The 12,801-nt window shown below is 54.8% G+C and overlaps 1 protein-coding gene across 5 annotated transcripts in view; it reads left to right on the forward strand.

Annotated features, from left to right (window-relative positions):
- Raf1 (Raf-1 proto-oncogene, serine/threonine kinase) overlaps window positions 1–12,801 on the forward strand; it is an 84,834-nt gene that overhangs the window by 71,068 nt on the left and 965 nt on the right. For 3 of the 5 annotated variants that reach the window (XM_047534666.1, XM_047534665.1, XM_047534668.1), the window contains 10 exons: window positions 353–412; window positions 2,973–3,000; window positions 3,092–3,219; window positions 3,680–3,797; window positions 9,678–9,762; window positions 10,181–10,357; window positions 11,027–11,073; window positions 12,081–12,199; window positions 12,392–12,523; window positions 12,610–12,744. In XM_047534666.1, the coding sequence (XP_047390622.1) occupies window positions 353–412; window positions 2,973–3,000; window positions 3,092–3,219; window positions 3,680–3,797; window positions 9,678–9,762; window positions 10,181–10,357; window positions 11,027–11,073; window positions 12,081–12,199; window positions 12,392–12,523; window positions 12,610–12,744 (1,029 nt within the window). The remainder of the gene's footprint in view (window positions 1–352; window positions 413–2,972; window positions 3,001–3,091; window positions 3,220–3,679; window positions 3,798–9,677; window positions 9,763–10,180; window positions 10,358–11,026; window positions 11,074–12,080; window positions 12,200–12,391; window positions 12,524–12,609; window positions 12,745–12,801) is intronic. The other 2 variants (XM_047534667.1, XM_047534669.1) reach the window with 1 other exon arrangement.

Raw genomic sequence — 12,801 nt, forward strand, 5'->3', positions numbered from 1 at the left:
GTTCTTCCCGCTCAGATGTGGACAGGGAGCGAGCCAGTGCACGAGGCGCAGGACCTTCGCTTTGCTGTGGGAAAGAAAATTCTAGTGATGGAGAATGACAGCCCCTAGGAGACTTTTAAGCGACCTGATTTAGATATAAAAGGGTGGGGTCATGGAATGTTAGTTAGCAGCTACGTAGGCAGACGGAAAAGCGCCCAAAGCGAGTTTTCAAACTGCTTTTCCTTTCCTTGGCTTTTTGGTATGTTGTTTGTTTGTTTGGTTTGCTTTCTAGTCATCTTTAATAACAACTGAATACACTTAAAATACTTCCTTTGTTCTTTCTTCTTCTCTATTTCCCACTGCTTTGGACTAGAATAACAGCCTGAGTGCTTCTCCCAGGGCGTGGTCCAGACGATTTTGTTTGAGGGGAAGAGTAGGTATTTTTCTTCCTGCCTTTGCTTTCTTGTAATTAACAGGATTGCTTAGACTGTCAGATAGTAGATATCGAACATGAAACCATTGCCAAGTGAAATTTACATGTCTAGTCAGACTCGTTTCCATGTTTTTTAAGACAGTGTAAGTGAGTAAAAACACTCTACTTGGTATTACTATTAAATTTCTCAAGTTAATATTTTTTTCTTTCCTGGCACTGGGGATTGAACCCGGGGTGCTGTACCACTGAACTGCATCCTCTGTCCTTTCTGAGGGGTGGATGGTCTCACTTAGTTGCCCAGGCTGGCTTCAAATTTGTGAACTCCTGCCTCAGCGTCCCAAGTAGCTGGGGTGACAGGCGTGCACCACCCGCCTGGCTCAGAATTGATCGTGAAGCCGAGGGCATTGAAATATATTTTACAAAATCAGCTCTAACCAACAACTGGTTGCTAGACCTAGTTGGCACTTACAACATCAGTATTTTGTTTATACATTGGAAACCAAATGTTCAATTAGAAATCAAAAGTTTTGTGACATGAACTGGGAAGTCCTTTATTCAGTGCTTACCAGAGATGACTGCTCTCTCTGCACTGTGATTATTCCTTAAAAAGTCTTGGACGCTGGGCATAATGGTGCACTGCTGTGGTCCCAGCCCCTTGGGAGTCCAAGGCAGGATTAAGTTTGCAGCCGGGGCAACTTAGCAAGACCCTGTCTCGAGAAGGTCTGGATGTAGCTCAGTGCTAGAGGGATTGCCTAGTAAGCACAGGGTCCTGGTCCATCCCCAGGAGCACAGAACAAAAACTTAAGGGCACCTGCCACTTCAGGGGTGGTTCACCTCACTCAGACTGCAGATCACTTTTTATTTTGGTACCGAACCCAGGGCACTTCGTCACTGAGCTGTATCCCCAACCCTTTTTATTTGGAGATGGTCTTGCTGGGCTGCTGAGGCTGGCCTCGAGCTGGAGATCCTCGTGTCTCAGCCTCCTAAGTTGGTAGGACTATGGGTGTATGCCACCAGTCTGGCGGCAGATCGCTTTTGACATACTTGTCCTACTGCTGTTGTCAGGAGGCCGGGCAGAAGCTGTGAATTTTGTTTTACCATTGTAGTTTGTCCTAATAGTAATATAACAACAAACAAGCTAGTTTTCTTACGTGATTTTTTTTCCCCCTGTGCAAACACTTTAATACTTAGTAGGAACATTAAATGTGGAAAATTTTTCAATTTTATTATAAAGTAACTAGCTTGTGCTTTAATCTTTTCTATACTTTTTAGAAACATTTTAATTCCTATTTTTTATGATTCAACTGGACATTGTTCTATATAAACCTTTGATAGTTCTCCTAGAAGAATAGATTCCAAGACCATAGAAAGATCCCTCCTAGGGAGAATCGATCCATCTGTAGAAATCAACAGCTGAACAAAATATGAGCTATCCAGGGGACTCAGAGAAGCAAATTATGTAGCATGAAAAACCCCTGAATACGTGGGAATATAATTCTGGTTACTGAAAATGCACTGCGCCTGCTTTGAGTAAAATCAAAGAGCAGGTCAGCGGGCAGTGAAGCCGCAGCTGCTGAGTAGCTGCCGAAACCAGGCTGGTTTTGGCCAGTGAGTCCCCCTCGCGGGCGGCGGCTTCCTGTGTCCGCACCTCTGCGGGCTGGGGAGCGGGACGAGGCTCTGCTGAGAAACTGAGGATGCTGCCCACGCAGGCTGGGGTGCAGCGGCAGCGCCCCCACCCCCCCTCTTTGCAAGATGCCGTTGCACGGGAACGTTCTAGCAGCAGGTGTATTGACAAGCATCTGGCCGAGCCTGGGGTCACACCAGGACAGCAGAGGGAGGGCTTCCTGGGAAAATGCCGTTTGAAGATGGGGCCGAGTGGCTTCATGTTACTCCGTTAAGAAGCCACTCTTAAAATTGGGACTTCAGTTACTGATAGTCCTGAGGGTGGCCTTGGACTTCTAAGCAGAAGGTTCCTCACTTCAGGGCCTGCTGCGAAGGAACAAGGCGGCCTCCTGCAAGGCAGAGGGTCCTGCCACCCACTGCTCTGCGGCCTTGGCAAGGTCCCCAGCCCTGTTCACGTGTTTTCTTACATGTGAAGTACAGGGTCCGCCCTGGGGGCTCCTGTCGCTGCAGCTCGCTGTGCTCTGGGCTTGGGTGTAGTCTGTCCTCACAGCGCCAGCCCCATCAAGTCCAACTCTGGTCAGGGGACCCCGGCTCCTAGTGGGGTGAGAGCGAGGTCCCGAGCCCTGGGAAAGGTCTCAGCTGACGGTGACTTTGCTGACCCTCCTCGTTCATGTGCCTGGTTTTCTTAAGGTGAATGTGGTTTCCAGTGTATGTGGGGTTTTAATACCACTTCACACTAATGTTTGATTAAAAACTGCTCCTGGAGAAACTGGCCTGCAACATTTGGTGAATTTAATCAGGGAAAATGGATGAGGAGTTAGATTTTTGTGCTGGAGACTTTGTAATCCACTTCGTTCCTGTGAATCTCCACTTCTCCCTCCTGCAGAGAAGATCTTGCCCAGGGCGCCACCTGACCCGCTTTCCTTTTCTGTTTCAGGACGCGATTCGAAGCCACAGCGAATCAGGTACTCTCCCCGTAGCAGTAGCGAGCAGAGCGGGCTCCTCCCTCCGCGCTCGCCGCGGGCTCATCCTGTGGCCTCTGTCTTGTCTGTTAAGCCTCGCCCTCAGCCCTGTCCAGCAGCCCCAGCAACCTGAGCCCCACAGGCTGGTCACAGCCCAAGACCCCGGTGCCAGCACAGAGGGAGCGGGCGCCAGGATCCGGGACCCAGGAGAAGAACAAAATTGTGAGTATGGCCAGTGGTTCCGCCTGCCGTGTGGGATCCAGCGTGAGAGATGAGCTGCTGTCAGGATGCGCTTTGCTTAATTCTGGGAGGGGACCCCGGTAAAAGAGAGTTAATGAAAGCATTTGTAAGTGTTGGTGCTGTTCTGGGCACCTTGCAGCGGGTGACTTGCCAGTCGGCCACAGCTGAAATGGCATTTTCCCTTATGGAATCGTGTCTTTAAAAGATACGGCGACAGGTCGGGTGGTGGCACCTGTAACCCCAGCTACTCCGGAGGCTGAGGCAGGAGGATGGCAAGTTCAAGGCCAGCCTGTCAAGTTAGCATGACCCTGTCTCAAAATAATAAAGGGCTGGGGGTACAGGGTGCCACGGTGATGGAGCCAAAAACGGGGAGCCCGTTGGATTCTTCGCCGGCCGCAGACCTGTCATTCTGGGGAGGTGATGGGCGGTCTCCTTGTTTCAGAGGCCCCGTGGGCAGAGAGACTCAAGCTACTACTGGGAAATCGAGGCCAGCGAAGTCATGCTGTCCACCCGCATCGGCTCGGGCTCCTTTGGAACTGTTTATAAGGGCAAGTGGCACGGTGAGTCTGGGGGAGTCCGGGGGATTGAATGGGGAGTCTGGGGCCTCCTTGCCACAGGGCTCTGGTGGAGTCGAGTTTTGTCCTGGCGTCTGGGCTCAGAGTGACATCATTGACGACACCTGCAGGCGGGACTTGATATTATCTCTGAAATGTCATGTCCCGCGTGGTGGACACGTGGTCCTTAACTGGTAGGACGAAGGTCCTAGGATCATTAGAAAGTAGTGACCAAGATTTGAGTCCCGCAGTCCAATGCCAGCAGCACCTCAAACCCAAATACTGCCACTCACGAGACAGGTGCGGAAGCTCCTTGAGTTAGCAGGCGTCTGCCACTGTGGGGAACCGGATTCTAGAAACTTCGAGCTGGAAAGGCTCTGACAGATTTTGCCTGCAAGAAAACTGAAGTCCAGAGAGGGCGGTTGACTTGGCCCTGGTCAAACAGTCGGGCGGAGGGCAAGCCCTGAACCTCCTGCAGGGGCTCCCCCGGCTCTGCCCTCAGGTTAGTTGTGGCTGTCACTGTCACACGGGATGCACAGATGCGGGTCTCGACTCTGTGGAGGGCGAGTCTCTGTGGAGGGCGAGTCTTCTTACTTTAATGCAAACAGTTTGTCACTTGGAGAAAGGCGCTATTTTAATTTCTGTCGTTGTGGCTCGTGCATCTTGGTGCGCTCAGCATTCTGGCAGCTGCTCGACAGTTCTGCTGGGGTGTCGGCAGGCACGGGCAGTGTTCATGGAGGGGTGCCCGCGCCACCCACAGTCGTCTCTTGTAGATCTGGGTTGTGGTACAGCAGCGTCGTCCAGTGTTGGTGTCCGTCTGGACTTCAGGAGCCGCGAAGCTAACTTGATAGGTAGAGGGACAAAGATGGGGAGAAGTTGTGAGCAATTCAGAAAACCGAGGCTTCTCCAGCTTCCCGAGTGCCTCACAGTGACAGCACGTGGGTTTTTGGCTGGTAGCTGTTCCGTAGGGCACAGAGCTGAACACTGGGAAGTCACCTAGGACGCTTCCTTTCCCTTTGGAAATTGCCTCGAGTATGCTGGCGGCTGCCCCTCGGGTCCTAGAAAAGTGATGGTGTCTGGAGTACCATAAATGTCATGCCTCAGGAAGGGACAACGGGAGCCTCTGTGGGCAGGGCTTGTCCTGACCCAGGGGGGCTGCGGAGGGTGTGGAGCTGTGGGTAGCGCGTGTGATGTTTCCATTGGGACCAGATGATTATTTTTAGCCTCCATTTCAAAAGCCATAGCTAAAGCCAATAAAGCGTAGATGAGGTGGGCCTGGTTTTCATTCTCCTCTGCTTGAGTGCTTTCGTTTGGGGGTCCGTAATTTAAGGCGTTAGTAGACAGTGCGAATAAATAGCACTGCTTGCAAGCTTCTGTTTATTAGTAGTGTGAACTCTGACTGTGGGAAAGACCTCTGGTGTTTTGGCACTGGGGATGGAACCCAGGGGCATCTACCACTGAGCCGCACCCCTCGTCTTTTTTATTTTTTGAGAGGCAGCACGGCTGAGTTGTTTAGGGCCTCCACTAAGTTGCTGAGGCTGGCCTTGAACTTGTGGTCCTCCTGCCTCAGCCTCCCAAGTCGCTGGGATTACAGGCTTGCGCCGTCGTGCTCATCGGAAAGACTGATTTGAAAGTATTGAAAGTGGAAAGAGCGAGACGTGGAGCGTGAGGCCATCCTTCCAGAAAGCTAGCTGTTGCCAGTGAAGAAGAAAAATGAGCTGTCAGGGAAACCACGGTTTCTAGGTTGGGTGTCCTGCTGTGCCGGCGTGCGCACGGCACCCCTCCCAGTTCCTGTTGGCGGCATTTTCCTGGGTGTCCTGAAGATCGCAACTGTTCTGATGATTTTCAGTTGGGCATTCTTGCCCTTGGTGCAGCAGCTGCGGAGGTGGACACCCGGGACGGGTTTCAGACCCCCGAATCCCAGCTCCCTGCTGGGGTCTGACTGCCAGCCTCCGGGGCTGTCACAAGAGGACAGCAGCTGAGGACGGGACAGCCTGAGCGGGGATCCCCACATCTGAGACGGACAGCCGCTTAATGTGGCCCCAGCTGTGGGCAGAGCTTGGGGTTCATGACTGACCGAGTGGCTGAGAGGGATGGTGACACTCTTTAGAGAGCCAGGTGTCTGCGGGGAGAGTAGATGGTCCTAAATGGTAAAGCAGGACGATGGCTTTAGATCCTCCGGGCGGTAAAGCGCTTCCTCCCTGGGTGGACGAGCGAGGTGTGGGTATCCGACTGCAAACGCGGCAGCACGTGAGGGTGTCCCGCTTGCCCACAGGCTCCTCCGCGCAGGCGGGAGTGCTCCCTGGCCCCGGGGCTTGCGAGGGTGCCAACCAACACCCGAGCCCCGCGGGGGCCTGTAGCACGTCTGTCCCGTCACGATGCTGCGGCCGATGGTGCCGGCGTCACCTGACGACCATGCCGCACATGTGGACCCAGGAAAGAAAGTGCGGGAGGTTCCTCCGGAATCTGTGCTGCCCGTGGCCCTTCACCAAGGAGGCCGACCTCGCGGAGCATGTCGGACCATCTGCGCTTCCTCGCCTTTGCTGTTCAGGCAGAAAGAATTTCTGCTTGACGTGTGCGGAGTGCCCCATGAGCTGCCCTCCGCGGAAGGGCACCGGCCATGGACCTGTGCTCTCCTGTGACTTGCGACGGTAACTAAGTGCTGTCCTTTAAATGTCGCGGTGCTGCTGGCTGGAAGGGTATTTGGATAATTCCAGGCTGGAAAGATGTTCCTGTACAGTTCTGTGCTCATCTGAGATGTGGGTCCAAAGGCAGAGGGACATGCAGTGAGCAGTGTCACCAAGCACCTGTTCACGGCTCACTGGCAAAGTCCAAGGATCCCAGGTCAGGATGGAAGGCCACCTTGGTTTTGAGTTCTAGTTCTACAGATTGGGGACCTGGCGAGGCCTGGGGGTCTCAGGTGGGTGCTGTATCCTGAATTCTGTGCTAGAAACTTAAGTCCCCACCTGCTCCCCAGAGCTCAAATGGGCCACTCGTAGCTCATCACTCGCCTGGACTGTCACAGTTCCACCTAAGAATCTATTCATTTAAAATTTTTAACCAAGACATAAAAATTATGCATGTGAATAGAGTACTATGTAATGTTTAAAAAAGTTTAAACAAATCCATATCTTCAAATTTCTTCCAAAAGGGGAGAAGGAACAATAGAAAGAGCCACATCCCCAGCCCCTTTTTTATTTTGAGACAGGGTCTCACTAAGCTTCTGAGGCTGGCCTCAAACTCAGTCCTCCCACTTCAGCCTCCTGTCTCTGGGATTACAGGTGTGGACCACTGCACCCAGTTGATCATGTCCTTGTTTCTAGTAGCTTTCTGAAGTGTTGAGGACATTGTTATCTACAGTCACACCGTATAGCACCTTGGAACTCCTTGCTCCTAACTGTAATGGGTTTGACCCACCCTCCCTCCCCCGTCTCTGTGTCTGGTGCCACCATCCTCTCAACTTCTACCTATTGTTTTTTGCAGGCAGTGTTTCTTGAGCTTTTGGGGGGCAGGGGTACCGGGAATTGAACTCAGGGGCACTCGACCACTGAGCCACATCCCCAGCCCTATTTTCTATTTTACTGAGTTGCTTAGCTCTTGCCAGCTGGCTTTGAACTGGCAGTTCTCCTGAGCCATTGGGACTACAGGCGTGCGCCATAGCGCTTGGCTCTTCAGCATTTTTTAAAACACCAGATTCTTCGGGGGGCTGGGAAATGAAGCAGCACCACAGTTAAAAGTTCTTTCTCTTAGGTGGGCTTAATTTTCTCTTGGGGACAATAAATAGGAAGAGTGTACAGCGTTGTAAGTGCTAAGGAGAAAAGTGGAGGAAGCGGGCCTGGGTGGCTGCAGTGGGCTGCTCAGGGAGTCTGGCAAGGCGGTGGCCAGGAGGGGAGGGAGCAGCCGCAGCAGGTGCGAAGCCAGCTGCTCACCAGCCTCCTCGGTCGCCCTGGGAGACTGGGAGGCTTCCTCCTGAGCAAGGGGAGACCAACAGGAGCGGGGCCCCGCAGGGTGTGGAGGGGCCGAGGAGGCTCCAGCTTCGTCCGGGTCCTGGGGCTCCCGCTGTCTCCCTCCCTGCTCTCTCCATCCTCCGCTTGTACAGATTCATTTTTTCATGTTCCCGGCCCAAGGATTCAGGTCCTGTTTGGGTGAAATGGGGTCTTGGTTGTAGGAGACCCGACAGCCTTCACCTGAAATGCCTGAGCACCCCCTCCCACTGCAGGGGCTCCACCAGGATGGACCCTCCATCGTGTGTGCTGGCGATCCTGGCAGTTGATGCCCTCGGCTGAGCCAGGGGTCATCCGCACGTTTGAAGGGAGCAGCGTAGCACAGGATGGTGCTTCTGGGTTTTAAAAGAGGAAAAATTTTTTGGCAATTTCCTATTAAGTTGGACTGGCTGCCAGCTGGGTCCCTGTGGGTGTGACGGAACTGATGTGGGTGTGGCTGCTCCCTCTTTCCATGGGGACCTGCACAGGGACACGGATTGTGGGCGGCTTTACACGGGGGTGCCATACACTTGGGGCCAGTGGTTATGACGTAGGAGAAGGTGATTTGGAGCAGGGCGCTGTTCTGCCGGACTGGGCCGGTGCCCCTGGAGGCTGCCCAGTGATGGCCGGGGAGACTGCAGTAGGGGCTCAAGACGCTCCCCCAGAGCATCAGCCAGCGTCACCCCCAACCCATGCTGTCTCTAAAGGCTGCTCGTTGAGCCTGGGCCACCAGCCACCTCCTGGGCTCTGCCACCTGTGGCAGCTGGCCTTGGGCGCGCCGCAGCTGCCTTCTCTCTCTTCCAGCCCCCTCACGTCCTCCTTCAGCGCTGCTTCCGCTTCCGCTGGGTCGCTGGGCTCCTCTTCTCTCCCATTTACTCCAAAACCCTTCCCGTGGCCTGCACCCCTAGCTCGTCTGCAGCCTGCTGCCCACAAGAACTTGCACTTGGGGCTTCTGGACACGCCCCGCTGGTAGCCCAGGTGCCTCCCAGAGAGCACATGGCTCTGGACTTGGCATGTCTCCACCCGGCTCAGCAGCGCCTTCGCAGATCATGTGCACAGAAACCAGGCCCGCCAGAGATCACGGGGTAGTGAAGCCATCTCTACCAGCCTGTCACTCCAAAATTGAGGACAGGAGTGCGCCAGCAGCGGCCACAGGGATGGAGCTTGCCATGGGAGGGAACCCAGTCACCCCCTCCTGCGGTTGCTGGAAGGCCTGGTTTCAGCTGACTGATTTGTCCCTCATCCGTCCCGAGCAGTGTGGTTTTTGGTAGTGGGCGTTGAACCCACAGGGCTTTACCCTGGGCTACGTCCCCAGCCCTTTTTTATGTTTGAAATGGAGTCTCACCGAGGCTGCCTCAGCCTCCTGCATTGCTGGAGTTGCAGGCACATGTCACCACACCTGGCCTAAGGACAACTTAAGGAAATGGCTCTCAGACCTGTAGCACACAGAGGGGGATCAGTGCCCGTGTGTCTGGAGCTGAGCAGAGCCTGGCTCGTCACGTTGTCAGCCACCAGCATGGCAGGCAGAACCGCAGCGCGAGCGAGATGGGCTCTTGCCTGGTCCCTGCTGGTCGTCTGCAAATGCAGGAAGCGGCGGTGACGGATGGCGAGTGGATGAACACGGGCCGGGACATCGTATGCACTGGGTCAACCTCACGGTTGTTTTCTGATGGTATCGAAGATGACTTCAGGGACCCCCATTGATTCGGGTCCCACAGCTTGCGCAGTGGCCCTCGCAGGCCTGTTGAGGGCCTTTTTGGGGCGGGTGAGCGGTGGAGTTAAACCATTTAGGAACTTTTCCTTCAGGCACTGCATTAAGGATTTGCAGGGTTGGTCCACCGCTGTAGAGAGGGTATTTGGAAGAAGGAAGTGCAACCCTTCACTGACCCCACCTGCCTTGCAGGAGACGTTGCAGTGAAGATCCTGAAGGTCGTCGACCCCACCCCGGAGCAGTTCCAGGCCTTCAGGAACGAGGTGGCTGTCTTGCGGTGAGTCTGGCCCTGGCGTGGGGTCCACGGTGATGCTCCTGCGGGAAGGGCTGTGTCCTGCCAGTGTGTGCGGGGCACCCCTGGAAGGCGGTCACCCTGTCCAGGCACACTATGCTCAGTGGCCCAGCTGCTTCTGGGCCTGGGTGGAGGTGGGAGAGGTAGGTCCTACCTCGTCTTCATTTCTGAGAACCTCCATAGCTTTACTGTGGATTTCAAAGACCAGGGGGCCTATGACCCCTTTTTCCCGGGGAACGTTCTGAGTCGGCTGGTCAGAGAAGGCCCTGTTGACAAGGCCAGCTCTGCGGTGAACTGACAGTGGGCTCCTGTCCCCAGGCCTCCTGGGTTGGCGCATCCAGTGCGGTGGCGGCGGGGAGGGAAAGCAGAGCTCTCCTGAGCACTCTCCCCTCTCCTCTCCCAGCAAAACGCGACACGTGAACATCCTGCTCTTCATGGGGTACATGACTAAGGACAACCTGGCCATTGTGACCCAATGGTGTGAGGGCAGCAGCCTCTACAAACACCTGCATGTCCAGGAGACCAAGTTCCAGATGTTCCAGCTGATCGACATTGCCCGGCAGACGGCTCAGGGAATGGAGTGAGTAGCTGTCCCCATGGCGGTGCCTCCAGGCACAGGCTGCAATCAGGGAGCCACGCGTCCTTGCGGTATCTTTGCACAGTGCAAAAAACAGGCATCTGGGCTGCAGGGTCAGCCACCAGGCCAGGCTTTCCCGGTGCCCAGGCTTCTGCCATAGCTGTGGGAAGTGCTGGGATGTTCCTGCGCTGCAGCCTAAGAAAAGTCAGAACCGAGGTCCCCGAGGTGCAGGCTCAGGCGTGCAATTGACCTTTTCGGAGCACAGCTCAGTGGTGCTCTAGCTTGGTCACAGTGCCACCACCATTGCTGACTTCAGGGCATTTTTAGGCTCCTAGAAAGAAGCCCCACGTTCCCCACCCCTTGCGTCTGGAGATCCTGTCTCTTGGGTGTCACGTGAGTGCGCCTGGCTTGACTCAGCTTGATGTTTTAAGCGAGTCCATTTCCGTGGTGACTGACTGTGGTCGGCTACACCGCGTCCCCTGTCCATCAGCCAGCGCGCACTGCAGTCGGCAGAACTGCTTTTGAGTACAGTTGGTGCTCACGGAAGCAGCGGCGTGTGGTGCAACGGGTGACGTGGGCCGGGTGGACGCGCGTGTTTCCTCCAGGCAGCGGGTGGGAGCCGCGCTCTACCCACTTCAGCAGCCGTTCTGATGGGACCGTTTCCCTTCACAGCTACTTGCACGCCAAGAACATCATCCACCGAGACATGAAGTCCAACAGTATCCTTCAGCGAGTGGGGCTCCGGGCTGCTCGGGCCTGCGTTAGGGAAACAGGATGTTTTGTCACAATAGCTTTTTGGGGAAAGGCAGTTGGTGAGAACGAGTCTGAGGTGCAGGGCAGGTGCTGTGGCGAAGGCCCTTTAAGTTTTTCTCAGCAACAGTGATTTGGAAAGATCTCCGAGCGTTGAGAGGAGTTCACCTTAAACTTGCAACCGTCCTGGTTTTATGCTGCTTGACTTGGGGAGCAGTCAGGCTTTTGTCTTTATTTCTAGTTTGTAACTTGAGCAAACAGGGGCAGGCCCAGTGTGGCCACACTTCCAAAACTACCGTTTCCTTAGAGCTCAGTGGGAGATGACGCCCCACTTCCTGAGCCTTACTCCTCCTTTTATAAAGCAGGCCACCCTGGCTGCACCCCATCCCCTGTGAAAGGAGGCGTGTTGAGTTGTATTGGGACAAGGCCACACAGGTGGCTTCCACGCTGGAAGGCCTCCATTGGGGGTTTCTTTCACGTAGACGCCGTGGGACACCATGGCTTTGAAGAGATGTGAATTCTGACCACCAGCAGGTCACGAGGCAGATTTAAACTGCCTGCTTCTATACTGTGTTGTACCTGTTCTGTTGAGGAACTTCTGTGACAGCATTCAAGCCTCGGGACGAGATCTGCTAGCCACCCACGTTCAGTTGACCACTTGTGTGTGGAATGTCCTCGAGCAGATTGCAGGGAGTCACCAGGCCAGCTCAGCCCTCCGGGGTAGCTTGGGAAGGCAGCCTTGATCTTGGGGTGAGAGGTACCTTACAGGAAAGGTTACAAGGCCAGGGACCCAGCACCTAGATGTGAAAATGAGGCAAAGCAACATTGGAGAAACTTGGAGAATAAAAAAACTTCAGAAACCTAGACATTTGCTGCCCAGGTGGCTCTGGCTGGAGAGATCACCTGTTACAAAGAACTTGGGGAAAAATTAACTGGACAGGTTCTTTTGAAACTAGCCTCCTTAACGAGCACTGAGACATATTTCTCCATGAAGGCTTAACGGTGAAAATTGGAGATTTTGGTTTGGCGACAGTGAAGTCACGCTGGAGTGGCTCTCAGCAGGTTGAACAACCCACCGGCTCCGTGCTGTGGATGGTGAGGACCCTGGGCATTGGTCAGAACCAAGTGGACCTCAGTGGGGCAGGAGCTGGCAAACTAGGTGACCTGCAGGCTCCTGGGCAGAGACCAGGCTTCCTTTGTTGGCCTTTGCCAGCACCGAGAGTCACAGACCCTTGGGGGAGGGACACCAGGCCCCATCACACGGTGGTCAGCGCGCTGTCTTCGCAGGCCCCCGAGGTGATCCGAATGCAGGATGACAACCCCTTCAGCTTCCAGTCCGACGTCTACTCCTACGGCATCGTCCTGTACGAGCTGATGACGGGGGAGCTGCCCTACTCCCACATCAACAACCGAGACCAGGTGACGTCCCGGGCCTCCTCCTCGCCAGGCCGCGTGAGCGTGGGCACAGTGCTGGCGCAGCCACTCACAGCTGTTTCCCTACTCAGATCATCTTCATGGTGGGCCGAGGCTACGCCTCCCCGGACCTCAGCAAGCTGTACAAGAACTGCCCCAAAGCCATGAAGAGGCTGGTGGCCGACTGCGTGAAGAAGGTGAAGGAAGAGAGGCCTCTGTTCCCCCAGGTGAGACAGCCGGCGCCGGCCAGGGTAAAGCATGCGTTCCAATGATGGAAACGAGGT

Source organism: Sciurus carolinensis, chromosome 19 (genome assembly GCF_902686445.1).
Source record: "Sciurus carolinensis chromosome 19, mSciCar1.2, whole genome shotgun sequence".
Classification (NCBI taxonomy): domain Eukaryota; kingdom Metazoa; phylum Chordata; class Mammalia; order Rodentia; family Sciuridae; genus Sciurus; species Sciurus carolinensis.